The 22,843-nt window shown below is 47.5% G+C and overlaps 1 protein-coding gene across 3 annotated transcripts in view; it reads left to right on the forward strand.

Moving 5' to 3' along the window:
* The window catches only part of SLC35D4 (solute carrier family 35 member D4), a 570,185-nt gene that overhangs the window by 398,920 nt on the left and 148,422 nt on the right, over positions 1-22,843 (forward strand). For all 3 annotated transcript variants that reach the window (XR_013610546.1, XR_013610545.1, XM_078687423.1), the window contains one exon: positions 10,494-10,587. Coding sequence is in view for 1 of the 3 variants with exons in the window: in XM_078687423.1 (XP_078543549.1) it covers positions 10,494-10,587 (94 nt within the window). In the remaining 2 variants the exon portion in view is untranslated. The remainder of the gene's footprint in view (positions 1-10,493; positions 10,588-22,843) is intronic.

Consider the following 22,843-nt stretch of genomic DNA (forward strand, 5'->3'; position numbering starts at 1 on the left):
GACACACGATCTGGGGAAGAAAAATAAGCACAAATTCAGGTAAAAATACGGGGGAAAAAGACAGTGACACACGATCTGGGGAAGAAAAACAAGCACAAATTCAGGTAAAAATACGGGGGAAAAACCAAGGAGAGCGCTCAGGGCGGCAGCGAGGCCGGCGCTGAGGCAGAGGCAGGCACTGGGGGCACACGCAGCAGCTGGTGGCCGTGCGGCGCGGGGGTGTCCCACAAGTGGGCCTATACATGATACAACCAATACTTCTGTAACTGTTTAATAGGCTAATCATACACACATATCCATTCAAACATGGTCTAGGTTTAACACATATCAAAACATGATAGTTATTCTCCCTGATTTAAGAAATTAATTCAGGGGTACCCCCTTTTTGTTAGATATATTCAGTCTATGCCAGGCATAGATCGAACCCCAGTTTGACTAATGTTAAAGTGTTCGACCCATTCAATGCATGAAAATTCACAGCTCTTGTCCACTTCTCCTGTAACAGGAGGAGAGCAGTGCTTATTTTGTGCCGGTGGTTGTAGGTGAGGTTGGCACACGCACTCCTTTATCGAGACTAAGACCTAGGAGGAGGAGAAGGCAAATAATAGGAAAATAGTGTCAAAAAGTAGGGATGAAATAGAACATGCAATTGTGAGGTAAGGAGACAGAGAGCATAGGGAGGTGGAATCTGTACTGGGCAGCCTTTGTATTGGGCATCTCTAACAGCGAACTCCTGAGAAAAGCTGCGAGCTGCTGCACTTATTTTTTCAATGTTGTATTTCTTTCTTTAGTTAGTTGTGTATTTTACAAATGAAACACTAGAGGGGGCATTGCAAGCCTCAGAGCTGAGTGAATAATAAAGTTTTGAACCTTGGACCATCCTCCAAGTTGGCACATGGTTGAAGATATGGAAGAGCTATCACCCGGACGCTGGGTGGGCGCCAGTAATGCTTTTTCACAAATATGAGATGCTCTTACTTAAAAAAATTAGAAAGCTGTGATGTTCTCAGTTTCTTGGCAGAGAAACAAAGGGCCTGAAGCCTTGGGGCAACTTCACGTTGGCGGTTGGTTGGACTGCCATCGTATCGGGCAGGAGACCGTCTGACAATGAGTTGGCAGTTCCACCTGCCCTATTACAATATGACAGCCAGGGTGGCTCTCAGAAAGTGCATTTTTCCAGTGTGGCTTGTGCTGCGGCCCAGGAAAAAGACTGCAGCATAAGCCACACTAGAAAAAAGCACTTTTTCACATACATGCACCGTGTGCCAGGCACCACAGTGCGTGGATGTGTGGTGGGGCACTACATGTGCCCCCAGGGTCACTTAGCAGTGGCCGAGGAGGGACGAGGGCCCTATTTGGGGCCCCCACAGTCTGTTTTCATCTGCCTTTTAATGGTGGTCGAACTGCCATGAAAAGGCAGTCAGAAAGGGCATCCTAATCCATACGGGGGCACTGCCTCCATTGTAGGTATAGGATTCCGATTGCCACCCTGACTGGATCTTGGATCCTGTCCGAGGCGGCGGTCTTCCCCCCTACAACAAATGGCCCGACTGCCGGTATCATAATCCGGTGGTCAGACCGAAGGTGGTGGGCTGACCGGAATCCAAATGAGGCCCTACGTGGTTTTTTGGCTTCAATACAGGAAGTACTCTTCCAGATAATGCACCATATCAAGTAGCAGAGAGAAGACTAGTTACATCAGAGATCTCAGGCAGTTATATGCCTGTAAGGCCTAGGCATCTTTACAGTCTCTGCTATAATTCGATGATGGAGTTAAAGGGACTGTGTAGCACCTCTCGAAAGAGGGGGCAGTGTCTGGGTAGGAGTGACAGTGCAGTAAGTAGAACTCTTGCAAGCCCATACTAGGTATGAGAGGGCACAGTGTAACCATGTTCCTGTAGTAGGGGATCTCTGTGTATAGTCATAATCTAGTGAATAGTCCCGCTCATGTGCGGGGACCCCGGAGCAATCAAAAATAATCTCTTAAACTGTCTTCTTTGCAGTACTGCATAGACACTTAAGAGAGAATTAAAGACTAGGCTACACTGTCCAGTACTTCAACTAGAAATGCAAAGGATATTCCACCAATATCACATTTAAACCTGTCTGCCATGTTACACCATGGAAAACACTTCCCCCTTCACCAAATCCTTGGAATGATAGAGAGGAAGGACAGTACAGACAAGCCCCCATAGGCTGCCATTATGTGGCTTAGAAAGGGATACTGTGCCTTTAAGGAAACTTTCCAGAACTCTCCTGGTATCCCTGAATGCACAGCAACTCCCTCCACTTTCAGTTCTTTTTTCCGGCTCCTGCTAGCAGGACCCTGGAGCATTGAGCTCTCCCTTTTTGGGTGTTATTCTAATCTTTTTGCACTTTTAAAAGTGTTCAGAGTGCTTTCACTCTACGTCCTTTGGCCTTTTCTGCTCTTGCTGGTGTTTTTCTAGTAAGTTTAGCCACTCTTTCTATCAAATATGCCATCCCTATTTGATAGGTGTCCAGAGTGTGCTGGAAAGAAGGCCAAATCAGACAAGCACAGGGTGTGCATTCATTGTCTGCCCCCTTCTCATGTCCCAGAGGATTGCGAGATCTGCCAACAGTTCTCCAACAGGACCCTGAGGGACAGGGAGAAGACTCGGCTTCAAGGATTGGAGAAGCGAAGACAGCGTGACCAAGGTGGGTCTGGGCATGAAGGGGCTCCTTCCTCTGCCCGTGCTGAGGCCTCTGGGGGGCTCCCCAGTAAAGAAAAGGCCAGAAAACGACATTGTTCTCCGTCGACGTCGATGGCCTCGACGTCGGCGTCGAGAGGAATGACCACGGTGTGCTCCCCGTCTCCCCAGGGCTCTGGGTTGAAGCGTCGTCGTCGTTTGACGTCGAGGGGATTGACGTCGAGACCTCCGTCGAAGACAACTTCGTCGTCGAGGCACCACCGACGTCGAGAGGGGTCTAGCAGACACCGGCGCTCGCCGTCGAGGCGACACCTCCGGTCGTCGTCGACGCGGCATTCGTCGTCGAGGAGGCGTTCCTCGGCGTCGAGAAAGAGATCTTCGACGTCGAAGAGGTTGGCGTCAACGCATTCGACGTCGAGGAACAGATCGGAGTCGAGAAGAGAATCCAGGTCCCAAAGGCGTTTTAAGGCCAGGACAGAGTCCCAAGGCTCCGTTATCAGCCTTGCTTCTTCTTCGGCCTCAAGCTCTCGGTCGCAGCGGCGCCGTCGCTCGTCAAGGAAGCGGTCGGCCTCAAGGTCCCCTTCAAGGGCACGGAAGCCTAAGAGAAAGAGGGTGGAACAGTCTCCGGGCTCGGGGTACTCACAAGTTTACTCACCCTCTAGGCATAGAACACCGCCCCCTCCGTTACCTAGGGGCCTTCACCCGAGGATACCTATACCTCCTCTGCCTCCGAGGACACCTACACCTCCTCCGAGGACTCCAACTCCTCCTCCTCCTCCTCCTCCTCCTCCGAGGTCTTACTCGTTACATCTACCTACGCCACCCTCAGGCCCACCAAGGCCTAGGCTGCCGTCTCAGCCTCCACAACCCGAGCCTGTACGGCCAGTGGAGCGGCCAAGACCAAGGAGACCGAGGTCCCGCTCCGGACGGAGCAGGTCCAGAGATGATCGTCGTTCATCTACTAGATCCAGACGACGTCGCAGGAGAGACAGGCCCAGGTCCCGCCACACGGAGTCATCCAGTGCCAGGGACTATTCCCCGACGCTCTCAGATTCCCCTCGGACGAGGGTGTCTCCGGTAGACGACATTGCCTCCTTTCAGGAGGTCTTGTTGCGAGGAGCGGCAAAACTGGGCATCACGCTGACGGTTCCTACGCCCTCAACCTCAGTGATATTCGAGACCCTACATAAAAAACAGCTGTCTCGTCCTCTACTACCTTTGGTGCCGGGGCTAGAGGAACCAGCCATGGACCTCTTCCTTACGCCTGCCTCTACGAAGTCTGCACCGTCAAGGCTACAAAAGAAGTACAAGGCCCCTGAGTCGGATCCTGCCTTTCTGAGTGCGGATCCTGTACCAGACTCCGTGATAGTGACGGCAGCCAGGAAACAACATTCCACTGCGCCATCATCAACGGTGCCTCCTGACAAGGAGAGTCGATTAATGGACTCAGCGGGCAGGAGAGTATGTGGTACGGCCTCCACGTCCATGAAGGCCGCTAGTGCCTCAGCGTTATTGGGGCGGTACGATAGAGCATTGTGGGAGTCCCTGCAGCAGTTCGCGGAACATCTTCCCAGGGAACGCAGAGAGGGCTTCCAGGAGATCATCACGGAGGGGATGATGGTCTCTAACCAGATAATCAGCTCCGCGGCGGATTCCTCGCTGTTGGCAGCCCACGGGTACTGCCACGGTATTAACCTACGCCGACACGCCTGGCTGCGTCTAACGTCGCTGAAGCCCGAAGCTCAACAGAGGGTCGCCAATCTGCCCTTTTCTGGAGTGACCCTGTTTGGCAGACATGCGGACGAGGAGATGGCCTGCATGAAGGCAGAGGCTGAGACCCTGACGGCTGTCGGGTTAGAGAAGCCGAAGGAAAACCTACCGCCCGTTCCAAAGGTGGTATGGGGCACAGGGCAGAGGACAGGGTCGGCAGGCTGGACGGCAGCACCAGCATCAGCAATACCAGCGGCGACCGTTCCAGAAGCGCCAGAGGGGCAGAGGTGGACAGCAGTCCTCCTCAGCGAATAAGGGCCCGGCCGGGTCTAAGCCCTGAGGTGCTACTTCCCCCTCGTCCGTTACCCGCTCCGGTGGGGGGAAGCATCCAACATTACCTGGCAGAGTGGGGAAAAATTACTCAGGACAAGTGGGTGCTGAATATTGTTTGCAATGGATACAGTCTTCGTTTCATCAGCCCGCCTCCAGCGATTCCACCGGTTTGCTCGCAGTTCCAACTACGCGAGCTCCAGGCGGAGGCCGATATCCTGTTAAGTAAAAGGGCGATAGAAGACGTCCCTATGTCTCAGAGGGGAAAGGGTCTTTACTCACGCTTCTTTCTGGTGCGCAAGAAAGACAAGAACAAGTTGAGGCCCATTCTGGATTTGCGACAAGCAAACAAGTGGATTCGCAGGGAAAAGTTTCGCATGCTGTCTTTGCACCAGATTTACCCTCAGTTGCAAAGGGGAGACTGGCTTTGCGCGATAGATCTGCAAGATGCGTACTTCCATGTGCCCATTGCACAGAAACACCGGAAGTTCCTGCGCTTCCTCGTCAGCACCAATCACTATCAGTACACCGTACTACCGTTTGGACTGAAGTCTGCACCCAGGACGTTTTCAAAGTGCATGGCTGTGGTTATGTTATGTTATGTTATGTTAATAACTTTTATTCGGCGCACAGCTGCCCCAGCGAAGGGGCGTCCTGGCGCCTGATCAGATACCACAACACAACAGGTCAGAGCTGAAAAGAAGAAAGATCAATTAACAGAAGCGAACAGGTGAGTTTTAATGGCGCGTCTGAAAAGAGTAAGGCTATCCAGGGCACGGATGTGTACAGGGAGGGAGTTCCATAAATCAGCCGCCAGAACACGAAAAGAGCGCCCTCCCATCCTACTCAGTCTGAACCTAGGCTTAATCGCCAGATGGTGAGATTCAGACCTGAGGGACCGTGTGGGGAAATACGGAGAAATGAGGCCCGCAAGAGCAGGAGGGGAGGAAAGCTTCAGAATCTTAAATGTCAGACAGAGAGCCTTAAATTTGATTCTCTGTCTAACCGGAAGCCAGTGAAGGGAGGTCAGGACAGAGGAGACAGAACATCGTCTCGGGAGGCCCACGATGGCGCGTGCAGCAGCGTTCTGCACAATCTGAAGCCTAGAAACCTCAGCCTGGTTCACTCCAAGTAGCAAAGCACTCCCGTAGTCCAATCGCGACAAAATGGAGGCCTGAACCACCAGTTGCCGCGTGGGGGGGTCGAAGAACTTAAGGACAGGTCGCAGTCCTCGCAGGATACCGAAACAGGTAGCTGCTGTCTTCTTTGTGTGACTGGCAAAAGAAAGATGGGAATCCAGCCAGACCCCCAGATTTTTAACTTCGGCCGCTGGAGTAGGAGAAGCCCCCAATTCGGGAGGCCACCACTGGTGGCAGCGCAACTGCGAAAGAACAAGGTGTTTGTCTACCCGTACCTGGACGACTGGTTGATCAAGGCCTCCACCTTCCAGGAAGCACAACTGCACTTCAACAGGACGGCCGTCCTGCTGAATCAACTGGGGTTGCACATAAATATGTCCAAGTCTTTTCCGATCCCAGTCCAGTGCCTGCAGTACTTGGGAGCTTCCATCAATACGCTGTCAGCAAGCGTGTCTCCTTCGGAGGAGAGACGCTTATTGCTCCTTCGGAAGGCTTAGGCTCTCATAGCTGCTCCATCTACAACAGTGAGGCGGTGTCTTCTCTACTGGGGTCGATGGCCTCTTGCATCTTCCTCACTCCACATGCGCACCTACACATGAGGCCGCTGCAGGAATGCTTGGAGGATCAATGGGACCAGAGGAAAGGGTTCTGGGACGATAGGATCCAGTTGGTTCTTCATGCCCAACAGTCCCTGAGATGGTGGTGCTCTGCAGAGAATCTACTCTAGGGGGTTCCTTTCCACAAGGATATCCCGACTCAGACTATCGTGACGGATGCGTCTCTCCAGGGCTGGGGAGCGCATTCAGACCATCTACAAATCCAGGGAACGTGGTCTCCAGCAGAGTCCACGTATCACATCAATTTCCTGGAACTCAGAGCGGTTCACTTGGCACTGAAGGCCTTTCATCCGTCCTTCCAGACCAACTCCTTGCTTGTACAGACGGACAATACGACCACGATGTATTACCTCAACAAGCAGGGGGGCTCGAGATCGCGCACACTGTCACAGGAAGCGCAGGCGATCTGGCACTGCTGCTAGCCAGAGGACTGACGATAACGGCGACTCATCTGCCAGGTGTGCAGAATGTTCAGGCGGACGCCCTCAGCAGACTGCTTCAGGAAAGCCACAAGTGGGTCATAAACGACGAGGTGCTCGGCGACGTCTTCGCCATGTGGGGCACTCCAGACGTGGATCTGTTCGCCACCGCCGAAAACAGAAAATGCAGCGACTTTGCCTCGAGGTATTATCAGCCGGGGACTCTGGGGAACGCGTTATGGATCAGCTGTTCGAACAGCTTTCTGTACGCTTTTCCACCCATTCCCCTGATTCCGGCGGTGCTAATCAAGCTGGCCCAGTCCCGGGCGCGGATGATCCTCATTGCTCTGGAATGGCCCAGGCAGTGGTGCTTCACGGACCTGCTTCACTGGTCGATCCTACCTCATCGGCGGCTGCCGTGTCGGCCGGACTTTCTCACGAAGTTCGGGGGGCAGATGGTGCACCCCAACCTCTCGTCGTTGAGTTTGACGGCATGGCTCCTGAGATAGTGCAATATGGCTATTTGAATCTTCCTGAGGATTGCATGGACATACTGAAGGAGGCTAAAGGGCCGTCTACTAGGACCTCTTATGCTTACAAATGGAAGAGATTCTGCATCTGGTGCATGTCTAAGAACTATGATCCGACGACCTGCAAGGAGGATGTCATCCTTCCATGCCTTCTGCATCCAGCTCAGTCTGGACTTAATTTCCATTCCATTAAGGTTCATCTGGCTGCATTGACTGCTTACAGAAAAGGCCCTTCGCAGACATCCTTCTACGAGATTCCTGTGATTAAGGATTTTTTGGAAGGGTTGAAGAAGGTGTTCCCTCCTGTTCGGCTGCCTTCACCTGCATGGGAATTGAATGTGGTGCTGTCCAGGCTGATGAAGGAACCTTTCGAGCCTATTCACAAGGCTTCACTGCAGCACCTGTCTTGGAAGGCGGCGTTCCTCGTGGCCATTACATCGGCCCGCAGGGTGAGTGAGATTCAGGCATTGTGTTGCCAAGAACCTCATACTGTGTTTCATGCTGCTAAGGTTGTTATGCGTACTCCCCCTAAGTTCCTTCCCAAGGTGATTTCTGATTTTCATGTTAATCAGACTATAACTTTACCGACTTTTTTCCAGAATCCTTCCACTCCAGCGGAAAGGTCTCTTCATTCCCTGGATGTCAGAAGGGTGTTGAAATTCTATCTGGATAAAACCAAAGACATTCGCAGATCCGACCAATTGTTTGTCAACTATGGGTCGGTTAGGACTGGTCTGGCTACTTCGAAACAGTCCATCTCTAGGTGGATTGCGTCTTGTATCCAGCTCTGTTATCAGAAAGCGAATAAGACCTTAGGGGGTAAGCCTAAGGCTCATTCCACCAGGGGCAAAGCGGCTACAACAGCTTTGCTTCGTAATGTTCCCATTGCAGAGATCTGCAAGGCTGCCACTTGGAAGTCGGTCCATACCTTTGCTAAGCATTACTGTCTGGACTCGGATGCCAGAGCAGATGCTCAGGTTGGGCAGGCTTCGTTGAGAAATCTGTTTGCACAGTAGTGGTGGTGCCTTATTTTTCTCCACCGCCGGGTTATGTTTGGATGGGCTTACCATTCTATTCACTACATTATGACTATACACAGAGATCCCCTACTACAGAAGGAGTAGTTTCTTGCCTGTAACTCCAGTTCTGTAGTAGGGGTATCTCTGTTATAGTCATAAGCGCCCGCCCTCCTCCCCGGTGGAGATAAGGATAATAATATGAATGCTACAGGTCTAGCTGTATACACCTCCAAAAAGAACTGAAAGTGGAGGGAGTTGCTGTGCATTCTGGGATACCAGGAGAGTTCTGGAAAGTTTCCTTGGCACGGTATCCCTTTTTAAGCCACATAATGGCAGCCTATGGGGGCTTGTCTGTCCTGACCTTCCTCTCTATCATTCCAAGGATTTGGTGAAGGGGGGACGTGTTTTCCATGGTGTAACATGGCAGACAGGTTTAAATGTGATATTGGTGGAATATCCTTTGCATTTCTAGTTGAAGTACTGGACAGTGTAGCCTTGCAGGTATAGGCTGCATTATCTGTCTTTAATTCTCTCTTAAGTGTCTATGCAGTACTGCAAAGAAGACAGTTTAAGAGATTTTGAGTGCTCCGGGGTCCCCGCACATGAGCGGGACTATTCACTAGATTATGACTATAACAGAGATACCCCTACTACAGAACTGGAGTTACAGGTAAGAAACTACTCCAAACCAGCTTTCAAAGACACTGAAGGGCTAATTCTGTAAACAAATGAATTAAGGCAAAACACTCCTGTTTAATTAGACTAATAATTCACCTTCGAAACAATGAGAATTTCTTCCAGTGGCCTTCAGCAACACATCACCTGCAGAACGAGAGTTTATATTATTGACCAGGGCAGTGTATCTGCCCTGGTGCTTGGATATTACCCATATAAGATAAAAGAGCGAACTGGGAAAGGAGCAAAGCAGGAGGAGACACTGAGTGTACCCAGAGACCCTAAAAATATATATAGTCACATGGCGGCCTTACTTGGATATTGGAGGAGGTGGGATAGTCATGGAAAAGGGTTTGACATCCCGTCTGCCCAGGTTAAAGTGTAGAGGGCCTCTGGATGGTGAACAGGACATCCGCTGCTTTTTGGTTGATGTCCCTCGTCTGCCAAACTCTAAATGAGGCTCATAGTGTGGCCGGTTTTATAATGCTCATTTTAGTTTTAGTATCCAAATAAATCTCCTAATATTTCCTTCTTAAACACCCACATTGCGTTGAGATGAGAAAGACCCCCCACCCTCACAGAGTTGAAATGCTGCACTAGAACCGAAAAGTATTCCAAGAGGTTGGGTGCAAGATTGTTTGATTATTCTAGTGATTGTGATTTTCCCCTCCAGCTCCCCAGCCTGACTGAGGCTATCAAAGAACCACTGTCCAAATATGTGCAATTAAATTTTGTGTGTCTGGATTTGGTATTTGGTTTTTTAAATATTGGGTACAACTAGAACTTTTATTTCTCACCGAAACCCGTACTTATATTTTGTGTTAAGTTCCCTGCTTTTCCTTTGACAAAGTTATGCTTTTTACTATTTGTTTTTTTGATAGATATGTTTCCTATTATTCATCTCCTTGCAGTGGAAGAATGGGGCCTATGCCAATCGGCAAACAATGTCATTCTGCAGTATCTATGTATCCTCTCTTGTGAGACAATTATGCTTTAGCCTCAAGACATTCTTGCATGTAAATAACATTATTCCATTCATGATGTCAGTGCTCCAAGTTCTTGGCTAGCTAACTACATTGAAGCCATACTACCATAAAACAGATTTTTCATCAACTTGACATTTACAATAGGGAGTACACTAAAGCACAGACAACAGAGTCTAGAAAAGCATAATTCACATACAAATGCAAGTTTAAGCTGCACACTCATTACATACTGTACTTTAAAGAATTATACAAATTTGTGTAAAGTCCTTCAAAGAGTATAAGCTATCTGCCTTTAGTTTGGAAATGAATAACATCAGAAGCTACATTTTTTTGCTGTTCCGTTAAGGAAGGAAACTTAGTGATTCCGTGTTTAAATGAGTCTTTTCTGTTCTCTTTTAGTGGAATATTAGGTTTTGTCTTGATGCTAACTACAGTAAAGCTGAAAAGCAGCCAGTCTTCAGCACACTACGCCTCTTGGAACTTCCTTGCTAAGGTAAGAGTGAAGTGGATTGCATAGTTTTGTGAGCAAATCCGTTGAGAATATACCTCCGCATAAGACCCTTTGCATTAGCTTTGTATGACTGCATGTTGACCTCGTTCGCGAATAACTTAAATAAGCAGTACAATTCTTTAAATCAAACTGCTTCCCACTTTTGAGTGTATTTTGTAAATAACACTGATCGTGAATTGTACATGATTGACGTGCCTTTCTGCTGAGGTTTATTAAACGGGAAAGCAGCAACACCAACCGAGGACTTCTCCAGTTAGAATTCCATTCGATGTCACATTAGATAGAGCACCACTAGAACACATGAAGTGATTCTCTTGCACTACATATCCAAAAGGTTGTAAGTGACATTGTTGGTACTTGGAATGATTGGAACAGTAATGCACCAAGGAGAACATGTCAGTCTTCAGTCTATTATAATTTATCTGGGAGTCCTCCAAGAAATGTGCCAAACCTGCTTTTGTTATCAAGGAAGATTTCTTACAAGACTAACTAACATGTCCTCTTGGACTCAATTCAAGACCTTTCCTATTGTGACTATTTGACCCATGTTTTATTGACCACCAAGGCACATGTTTTGTTAGCAGTTCCAGGTAGGATTATTTTCTATACACCATGCATGTGAGATAAATAATTTATGTGCGATGATTCAGATTATTTTTTAAATGTACATTAGTCCATTAAGCATTGCAATGCAAGTACTCGATAGGATGCAAAATGATGCATCAAAGAGCCAACAGCATGAGGTGGGAGAAAAAGGTGCCCCCGTGTGGAGCCAAAGCTGATGATATATATATATATATTTTTAAATGAATAGCAATAGGCCACTCAGGCAGCTGTGTGTCAAACCGTGCCTACAATGAGAGAATGTGCACCGCCACATGTTGTACCATTTGAACAATTAGTGCCTACTCTGCTCCCAGAAATGGGGCCATGCAGGTGAGAACAGGGGCTAGTTGGGGTAGACCCATGCTTGCCATCTCTGCACTCAGCTGTTTTATAAATGTATTGTCCCTCTCATACAGCTACTTTCAAGGGATACACAACAAGAGTCTTTGTGGTGTTTTAGGGGAATATCTCCCAGGAGCTGACAATAATCTGACAGAACTGCATTTTAAGTCTGAGATAAATTATTGAAAAGGCGGCTACAGTGATTAAGCAACCTTGATAATATTGGCTTTCTTGGATGTGATTTTAATGATGCATGTCTTGCTTTCTTGATGTTGATTGCTGTTAATTGATTTTGGCAATTGGGCTTTTTTAATTAAACCACACTAAGAATGGAATGCATTGCATCTGGTTTGATGATCCTTCGCAACAATTCTCCCAGTCCTTGTCTTTCTGCGCTGGTTTCCTGCCGTGATCCACACAGTGCACGTTGCATGGGAATAGTTCATGTGGGACATACTCTAGAGTGTTTTTAGGATTATCTGTTTGGGTCAAGTGGGACATCTCAGACCTACTTTGTCACCGAGCTCTTTGGGCTGTGAGCTTCTCATCAAGTTTGTCTACGGTCCCCTTTGCTGCTTGACATCAGCTTACTAATGGTGGCAGAATTTGTTTCTAATTACAGTCCTCCCTCAAGTCTTTTCCCCTGTACTTTGCACTATGGCAGGATAGACTTCAGAGCACCTTCTAAGTGAGCAGAAGTAGCGGACCCTAAAACTGAATACTTTAATAAGCCAGGCATTTACCCAACACTGCAAAAGGATGTCTGCCAACAAAAATCCGCACCTCCCAAAAATGTGAGTGAAAGGGCGCACACTGCGAAAGTAAAACAAGTACTAGTATGCAACAAAAACAGGATGCTCTGAAATATCTGCAACTGACATGAGTAATATCTTGGGAATATTACAAGATGGGGGGTGTATAGTTTTCCGACAATCTAACAAGTGCTAAGGGGTTGGAATTAGAGGGAAATGGGTACATTTGCAATGTTTTCCAGTCAAACCTTTAAGGTTACCCCTCGAACCACGGCATCAAGGCATCACGCGCCGAGTCCTGTGCTCCTAGTTGATTATGTGACTACTCAAGTTCAATTTTACTCCACCGAAGCAATTGAACTAATGCGCGATAACGTGTTGCTTCCTCCCCCCACCCCAACTCTCCTCACCAACTTGAACAAGCGGTACCAGGGTCTGCTCCACGAAGCGGGCCTTAACGTAAACTAAGCGCCGCTTCGCACCGTGTGCAACGGGAACAGCGAGTGCACCTTCGGCCAGTGTGTGTGTGGACACCACAGCGAGTGCACCTCCGGCCAGCGTGTGTGTGTGGACACCATGTGGGAAACAGCACCGTACACCATATGCGTACATATCTCCTGTCCTGGCGCGTGCACCTCCGGCCAGCGTGCGTGTGTGGACACCATGTGGGAAGCAGCGCCGTACACCATACGTGTACACATCTCCTTTCCCGGCACTTGCACATGTCCTATCTGGGCAGGCACGCTGAACAGGAAACAGGGTGGGAACAAAACATGCTACCCTTCCAATAAAAAGCACGCATTGGCGTGCCGCTCCAATAAGAAGCATGGGTGTGCTTCCACCCTTGTTTCGCAAGCTAAAGCGATGACAATGGATCTCCCCAAGAGTGAACGGCGCATGCGCTGCTTTGCTAGGCGAGACCTGTTTTATAAATGTATTGTCCCTCTTGTACAGCTACTTTCAAGGGATACACAACAAGAGTCTTTGTGGTGTTTTAGGGGAATATCTCCTAGGAGCTGACAATAATCTGACAGAACTGCATTTTAAGTCTGAGATAAATTATTGAAAAGGCGGCTACAGTGATTAAGCAACCTTGATAATATTGGCTTTCTTGGATGTGATTTTAATGATCCCTGTCTTGCTTTCTTGATGTTGATTGCTGTTAATTGATTTTGGCAATTGGGCTTTTTTAATTAAACCACACTAAGAATGGAATGCATTGCATCTGGTTTGATGATCCTTCGCAACAATTCTCCCAGTCCTTGTCTTTCTGCGCTGGTGTCCTGCCGTGATCCACACAGTGCACGTTGCATGGGAATAGTTCATTTGGGACATATTCTCGAGTGTTTTTCGGATTATCAGTTTGGGTCAAGTGGGACATCCCAGACCTACTTTGTCACCGAGCTCTTTTGGCTGTGAGCTTCTCATCAAGTTTGTCTACTGTTCCCTTTGCTGCTTGACATCAGCTTACTAATGGTGGCAGAATTTGTTTTTAATCACAGTCCTCCCTCAAGTCTTTTCCCCTGTACTTTGCACTGGGCGAGTGGCCTGCTGACCCCTCACCCCTCTCACGCCCTGCCTAAGTCTATTGTAGCAAGTCCATTGCTACGTCCTGTGTGCCTGCATTGCTCATGTTTGTGTTCTAGGTAGATGGTAGCATGTGTCAGTGTGAATTTGATCAGTGTTATTTGGATACGGATTTGTAGAGAGCGTAGCTACCCTGAGGCGTCCCAGCGCTGTCAGTAGACCTAGGTTTCCGGGGGGGAAGGGTACTATGGGAAGAGCCATGTTTTTAGTTGCCTACGGAAGGTCAGTAGGTTGTGTTCTCTTCGGATGGAAATTGGAAGGGAATTCCACAGCTTTGGGGCGTTATAGGAGAACAGTCGCCCCCCAGAACGGGCCTTTTGTATTCTGGGGACGCTGGCCAGGGAGAGGGAATCTGATCTAAGTTGCCTGTTGGACTGATGGGGTTTGACCAGGGAACTCAGGATCGGCGGACCTCTCCCATGCATTATTTTGTGTGATATGCATAGAGTCTTGAAAGTGATCCTTTCCTTGACCGGTAGCCAGTGTAGGCTTTTGAGCGCTGGTTTGGCTGAGCATCTGGATTTGGTCCCTGTTAAGAGTCTAGCAGCGGCGTTTTGGGCGCATTGCAGTCTGTGAATGACTGCGGCGGGGGCCCCTAAATAAAGGGTGTTTCCGTAGTCAAGTCTGGAGTTCACTAAACCCTGCATGAGCAGTTTCCTGGATTGGAAGGGGATTAGGTGAAGGACTTTCCGTGCTGTTTTAATAAGGCCAAGGCAGGTGCCGGTGGTTTTTCTGGCCTGGGTTTTGAAATTAAGCTCTTGGTCTAACCAGATGCCAAGACTTTTAACTTCTGCTTTGGGGGTGGGGGGTGAACCCATACAGCTTGGCCATAAGAGGGATGGGGGGAGTTTGCGTGGATTTCCCAGGAGAAGGATCTCGGACTTCTCGCCGTTTAATTTCAGCCGTGATTCACTCATCCAGTTGGAGATGTTCTCGAGACAGACTGCCAGATTTTCTAGGCTTTTCCTCGACTGGCTAATGGACACCACCAGTTGTGTATCATCGGCATACATAACTGTTTTTATGCAGAATGGGGTTATAATGTCCTCTAGGGGGGACATATAGACGTTAAAAAGTGTGGGGCTCAGGGAGGAGCCCTGGGGGACCCCACACTGTAACGGGAGAGCTTTGGACTTAACTGTGCCATCGGACACCTGGAAGGTTCTCCCTTCCAAGAAGGATTTAATCCAGGACAGGGCATTGCCGGATATTCCTACCACGCTGAGCCGATGGATGAGGATAGCGTGGTCTACCGTGTCGAAGGCGGCACTTAGATCGAGAAGGATCACTGCCACTGATCCTCCTGCGTCTATGATGGATCTTGCCTCTTCGACCACGGCTAGTAATGCGGTGTCTGTTCCCTGTCCTGGTCTGAACCCAGTCTGGGATTGGCGCAGAAGTTTGTTGGATTCCAGGAAGAGAGAAAGTTGGCGGTTATACAGTTGAATACATCTTGGCTTGCCACGCCACTGCATAGTGTACAATATAGAGGTTGGAGGTATCCTGACACACTGTCATTGTGTATTGCTAGCACTCCTGAAGGTTTTGTGTGAAAACAGACTCTGGTGTGTGGGAGAATGGAGACAGGGCTTCCATTAAATGTGTAGAAGTGGCGTTTTGCTCTGCACTGCCTTTTACTCCTTTCTGCAGCACTTTCATTAGATTAGATGGAAAGTGTTCAGAGTCTGGAGACAGCAGTCTTCTCTGACGTGTAAAGATAGCCTTTTTCAGGGCCTGCCCCTTTTTTTTCCACAGAAGAGCTGCTCCCAAAAAGCTGAAGGAGGTCAGGTGTGAAGGATTCTCTCCTCTTCATGCTTGTGTTTAGGTTTCATCCAGTTTAGACTTCCATCATCATTTAAAAAAAAAAAAAGAAAAAAGAGAGTCCTCTGTAGGCGAAGAGGGATACAAAATGTGAATGAACCGCATCAAATGTGTTCTCTGGCCGATAAGTGAAGGTGAGGACGATGGAGATTAGGGATGCATTGCCCATTGGACCTGTACCTGGCGTAGGAGGGGTGGGTGGGGTTTCCCCCTACCAGATTAGCTTGAGAGACATCCCCTTTGCATCACACACTGAGGAGAATTCTTGATGTGCGGTGGTAACCCGTGTAGGTTGTACTTTTCGTTTATTGGTAGCAGGCGCAGTGACAGGGGGTGGGGGGGTCTGAAGGGGGGAGGGAGGTAGGATCGTTTTTGCGGGCGCAGAATGTCAGTTATTGTTGAGTGCCATGTCGATACAACGACCTAATGTGTTATTATATATGATGCTCATTTTGGTTGCAAATGGCAATAAAATTTATTTACAAAAAAAATGTGTTCTCTGGCTGACATGTGGAATAAACAAACCATGTCTGTGAAAGTAGTATAACAAGCATTTGCAATGCAATAGGTCTCGCATTTATATTATTTTGAGCTATTGACATTGTAAATGACAATGCTTTTTTTGTTTTTCTTTTCTAAAACATAAATAAAAGGCATTGTCATTTACAATGCCAATAGCTTAAACTTTTCTAAATGCCAGACCTATTGCATGTAGACGAGTTTGAGCTAATGGCGTATTAGTTTGGTAAGTATTTTGATCCTGTGCAGATGATTAGGTCTTCTTGGAGTGCCCCAGACCGGGTGTTTGGCCTGGGGTGACGCACTGAGGATGGGGCGGAGGGTTTCGATGCGGAGTTGGGTTAAGGGGTAGACAAGGACGAGCGAGGGTGGGGGGGGGGGGCCTGCTGAGGGAGCCTTGGCTTGGGTATTGGTGGTTGGATGCAGTAGTGAAGGGTTTTTGGGTGGGACAATAGCGGTGGATGGCGTGTATGGCGGGGAAGCGATGGTTGAGAAAGAGAGAGAGAGAGAGAGAGACCTAGAGAAACAAGTGGAAGGGGCACCTGAGGGGGGATAAGATGTGGCTAAGTGCACAGTGTGAAAAGGTACAGGAAGGTAGCGGGTGTGAGTAGGCATTATAAAGAGGAGACAGATAGTGTGAGTGAGGGATTAGAGAGGGCAGTGGTATTGCGAGATGAGACTGGGAAGTGGGAGTGGGAGACACAATAAATACGAGCGAGCCCTTTGTAAAGAGTAAATACTAAACCTACCTACACATGAATATTCAAAGACCACAAAATAGTGAACTATTAAAAATAACATTCTAATAAAAAAAAAGTAGCGAGTCTACATTTCCGTACGCATAAATGTGACTGATAAATGCGGCGTTTGCACAGTTTAACTTTTCTTTGTTTCTGAAGAGCAAAAATATTGTTGCATGTGGGCAAACCCCTTCCCAGACAGGCACCCTCACCAACTTTTTACACCCTAAAAACGGGTTTCTCCTGATCTTTGCGGGAATAATTCTGCAACTATTTCAGGGCCTCAAACAACCTGAAAGGGGTTTGTATACACGCAAGCATTCAAGTTTATTGCGTTTTATTGCCCACGTGCGAAGTGCGCAAATTGCTTTAGGAGTTGAAAGTTTGCTTTTTTTAATGATCACGGTTGTATAACCAAATCACAGGAACGGGTTGGTATTGTAAGGGAACTATACAAGAAAGCACATGTTGCTCATGTGAGGTTCTGGGTGTTCACCAACATTTACGGAAATCTCCTACAAACACTTCCATAAGAATACGGCAATGCAATTTCCACCAAAGTGCCAACGTTTTAACGTGATCAAATCCTGTTTACAAGATAGGTGCCACCCACCACAACTCAGCGGTTCCCAGCATGCACTATGGCAGGATAGACTTCAGAGCACCTTCTAAGCGACCAGAAGTAGCGGACCCTAAAACTGAGCTCTTTGGGCTGTGAGCTTCTCATCAAGTTTGTCTACTGTCCCCTTTGCTGCTTGACATCAGCTTACTAATGGTGGCTGAATTTGTTTTTAATCACAGTCCTCCCTCAAGTCTTTTCCCCTGTACTTTGCACTATGGCAGGATAGACTTCAGAACACCTTCTAAGTGAGCAGAAGTAGCGGACCCTAAAACTGAATACTTTAATAAGCCAGGCATTTACCCAACACAGCTAAGGGATGTCTGCCAACAAAAATCAGCACCTCCCAAAAAATGTGAGTGAAAGGGCGCACACAGCGAAAGTAAAACAAGTACTAGTATGCAAAAAAAACAGGATGCTCTGAAATATCTGCAACTGACATGAGTAATATCTTGGAAATATTACAAGATGGGGGGTGTATAGTTTTTCGACAACCTAACCAGTGCTATGGGGTTGGAATTAGAGGGAAATGGGTACATTTGCAATGTTTTCCAGTCACACCTTTAAGGTTACCCCTCGAACCACGGCATCAAGGCATCACGCGCCAAGTCCTGTGCTCCTAGTTGATTATGTGGCTACTCGAGTTCAATTTTACTCCACCGAACCAATTGAATTAATGCGCGATAACGTGTTGCTTCCCCCCCCCCACCCCAACTCTCCTCACCAACTTGAACAAGCGGTACCAGGGTCTGCTCCACGAAGCGGGTCTTAACGTAAACTAAGAGCGCCTCTTAGCACCGTGTGCAACGGGAACAGCGAGTGCACTTTCGGCCAGTGTGCGTGTGTGGACACCACAGCGAGTGCACCTCCGGCCAGCGTGTGTGTGTGGACACCATGTGGGAAACAGCACCGTACACCATATGCGTACATATCTCCTGTCCTGGCGCGTGCACCTCTGGCCAGCGTGCGTGTGTGGACACCATGTGGGAAGCAGCGCCGTACACCATACGTGTACACATCTCCTTTCCCGGCACATGCACATGTGCAGTCTGGGCAGGCATGCTGAACAGGAAACAGGGTGGGAACAAAACATGCTTCCCTTCCAATAAAAAGCACGCATTGGCGAGCCGCTCCAATAAGAAGCATGGGTGTGTTTCCACCCTTGTTTCGCAAGCTAAAGTGACGACAGTGGATCTCCGCAAGAGTGAGCGGCGCATGCGCTGCTTTGCTAGGCGAGACCCGAAAAGGATTACAACTGCCTATCTTTGTTCCAGGTCTTCTGACTGATCAATGTAGGCAACACCCCGCAGTGTGTTGGGGAAAGGTCTGTTGTCCGAGGCTGGTGACAAGACAGATTCCCAGTGGTGAGGGCACGTCACTTGAAGAAGTCTGCAACTATCTACTGGAAGAAGGTGTGGGTCTGCTTTGGTAAAGGAGGTTGCACTTTGCCTGGATACCTGACCACTAAACCTGGTCAAGGTGAGCATGCTGAATTACACGCAACCAACTGGTAATGCTCTGTGCTGTTGTGGATCTTTGAGGGATAAAAAAGAACAGTGCTCCTTCTGCAGAACAAGAGCATCTATGTAGCAATGGCAATCTTGGCTCACGTTGTTCCTCAAGTCCTCAGTTATGCAAGCAGACCATGTATGTCCTGAAGAAGCCCCATCCCAAGCCAGCAGGCTGAATGTACCTGAACACCAAAAATACAAGACCCCCAAACACATTACCATTGTTGGTTTTTTGAAACATTCATTTATTGAAAATGGAGGATGGATGTTAAATACAACAAGTTCTCCAAATTGGAGGATATGCTCAGGACATGGCACCAGACAAAAGGAAAAATGTTGCCATCCAACAGTGAACAGTCTCTAAGTCACCTGTCCTATATTTAGGATCAAAAACCAATCAATCAATCAAGAATTTGTAGAGCGCACTACTTACCCGTGAGGGTCTCAAGTCGCTGGGGGAAAAAGGGGGGGGCGCTACTGGCCGAACAGCCAGGTCTTGAGTAGCCTCCTGAAGGTCAGCAGGCCTTGGGTCTGTCGTAGGCTCAGTGGGAGGGTGTTCCAGGTCTTGGCAGCGAGGTGGGAGAAGGATATTAAGGATCTCAAACTCATGCATGTCAATGGAGGGTAAGGAAAAAGAATGTTCGGTAAGGGAATAGGAAGGGTGCAAGATAGGAACAGCGGAATAATTAACAAACATCATCTCCAGATTGTCATGGGCCCATGACAGAGACAACTGCCTTGCGACTCGGCTAAAAACATGAGTATAGGTATCCTTTACTTGTTCTGGGGGAACATGAGGATGGTGACGGCCTAGAATGACTTGGGTCAGCATGCAAACAGCCTACTCATCCCTAACCCCACCACCAATTACCCTCTTCTGGAGTACCACCCTTACAGAACACGCTTAAGGGGTCAATAAGATGTTAGTTATGAACTGAACCTCATGAGTCAGTACCTACTCGTGATATAAGGAGGGGATGTAGCGAAGAAAGGAGGGGGAATGGGGGCACAAGTGGATGCCATGTGCAGTAATGGGTCATGGCATTGAGGGTGTGGGAGATGCCTACCGACTTGATTTGGGGAAGCGCATTCACTGGCCATCATTAATTAAGGAACAATATTCAGCCAGGTCTAATAACGCCACAGGAGGACACTACCAACAGGCGACATGTGATAATACAGGCTGTGCTAAACTGTATCACATAACCGGGGACCCAAAGAAAGTACTTTTGGAAGGGGACAGATTTAGCAAGTGCTACCCTCTGAGACATGCAAAGCCAACCCCATATCTTTCATAACATATCAAGCTTATCACTACGTTTATAGGTTACCTGTTCATGGGGGCCTACTCTGTATAACTCAGTTAACCATTCAGCACACGTAGACCTGGTGACATTTTCATTGTTGCCTTTGGAACCTCCCTTTCTCAGTCTGTGGTCGTGAGGATAGTTTCCCAGGAGTGCAAGGTTTTGTCCTCCCATATGGTTAGGGAAACAGAATAAGGTTTGTCCTTTGCTAGGAACTATCCTAGTATGGAGATCTTTTGCTTGGAGACGATAACTGCCAAGCTCATTGCGAGCAGAGGGCTACACAAGTAGCTCAAGTTTAAGAATGATGCTTTCCCATTTACCGGTTGACATTTGTGGACACTGTATGAGGGACCCTTCTCTGACAATCACTTAAGAGCCCCAAAGCCGTGCAGATCAGCTTCCCCCCCCATCAGTGAAACTGTGTGAACCATGTGGCGTGTGGTACGAACTGTTCTCTGTATTCCCCTCTATATTTGCACTCTCTTTTTACATCTGCATGAGGGACGAATGTCCAACAAACTCTCAACAGTTCCTAAACTCCAAAGTCCATGTTTCTACTCATGAGAGCATTTGTCGGAATCCTTTTTGCATTCTGCGTTTTATATCTTTTTAAAACTTTATTATACGCCTGTCTGTTGTTTTGCTTTTTGACACGAGCTGTCGAAATAAAGCTTATATATTGGCTTTCCCATTTCTAGACTATACCCAGGAGACGTGTAAGTCAGTGCTCCATCAAAGAAAAGCAACAATTCTGCAGAAACTGCTATTGTCCCAGACCTCATTGACACCAAATCTAGGACCACATAGGACAGTCTCAATGTGCCCCGTCAGGGGTAGCTAAAGTTTTCAGACCTGAAAATCCCTGGATAACGTTATCAAATCCCATTAGAAGGCAAGAACCCTTTTGATCGGCCCACCAATTAGGTCATCACAGCAAGAAAGTCATAGTTAAATTACTGAGTGCCATCCAGGCGCTACCACCCGGGTCCCAGATTTCTTCCTATCTAGGAAAGCTTTTCAGACTTTTACAGCTTGGTCCTCCGTTTGCCCACGTCTCTGGTAGCCACCGCCTATTCTTCGGGCACCACTTCCCAGTCCAAGACAAGGTGACTTAGGGGCAAGCCGTGTGAATCATCCAAGTTTAAATAGTGTGACCTATCAATATTTAAGAATACACACTAACAAATTCGAATAAAAGGTTTTTCAAAAATTCAATGTATTAGTGTAATAATATATATATATATGTATCTCACAAGTCAAATTATAAACTGTGTACATCACGCAATCATGTTTACATTCATCATCTCATTAATAAAGTGTTCCTGCTTATTATCCTAAAAAATATCAAAGGCCAATTAAAGACAACAAAAAATGATAATATTCCGTCCACAGTTTGTTTAAAAAACGCTTTTAAAACAATATTCATATGTCGTTTAACAATGACCAAAGCTCCAGGCCTGGATTCCTGCACAGTACTATTTTATAAGACTTTTGACACATCCGCTTAAAACGCACCTTTTCAGCCTTTTCTCTATCATATTATTCACCTTCCTTTTAATTAAGTTCCAGTACGGAAGATTCCCCAGAATGCATTACGAAGTTTGGCATTGTAAAGATGTTCTGTTGTATCTGAATTCTTCCATGTAAAGCTCCCCCGCCCCTGTGTTTGGGAATGCGCTCTATAAATGCCATAAATAACGGTGTACGTACCATCTTGGGAGTTTAACTCATTAGGGCACTTTGAACGGATCGCCTAAACAGCGCCGGAAGCCAGGAAATGACATCAGCCAAGGGCAAGCTGTATGCAGGAATAGCTGATGACCTTGAAATAGCTAACCACAAAACCGAACCCCTCCCCCGCACGTTTCTGAACTATTGCGGCGGTTTCTGTAATCAAACGATACACTAGGCGAATTTTTAAAGCTTACTTTATAACATATTGCATCCTTTTTATACATATTACATTTGTTAAGCTTTTTGAGAAATAGTAGCAGAATCCGCAGCAGTCGCGGGAGAGGGATGGGAGCAGGGGACCAGGAAAGAAATATATAAAAGGGTATTGTCTGCAGACCTTAAGTTAATGTATATGACTCTACCCCAGCCAATATACAGAACACACAGAGGTTTACACATTATACATGATTCCAAATTCCTGACAAACCAGCCAGGAAATTAAAAGTGAAATTTCACCTATGTGTCATTTTTTTTGACTGTGCAGACCCTTTGATACAAGTTATTTCTGAAAGGTTGGAGCTGAATGCTAAGGGTCCGATTATAAGGACCCCGGAATTCCTGACAAAGTTATCATTTGCATCAAGGTCCACAGTAAATCCGCATGCCCGGTACATTTCACCGGGGGACTGCTGAAATAAGCCGAAATCTATAGCGAAACTATGGAGGACAAATTAGGAATTACTGGAGAATCAGACCT

The sequence above is a fragment of the Lissotriton helveticus genome, chromosome 4_1, assembly GCF_964261635.1.
Source record: "Lissotriton helveticus chromosome 4_1, aLisHel1.1, whole genome shotgun sequence".
Classification (NCBI taxonomy): Eukaryota; Metazoa; Chordata; class Amphibia; order Caudata; family Salamandridae; genus Lissotriton; species Lissotriton helveticus.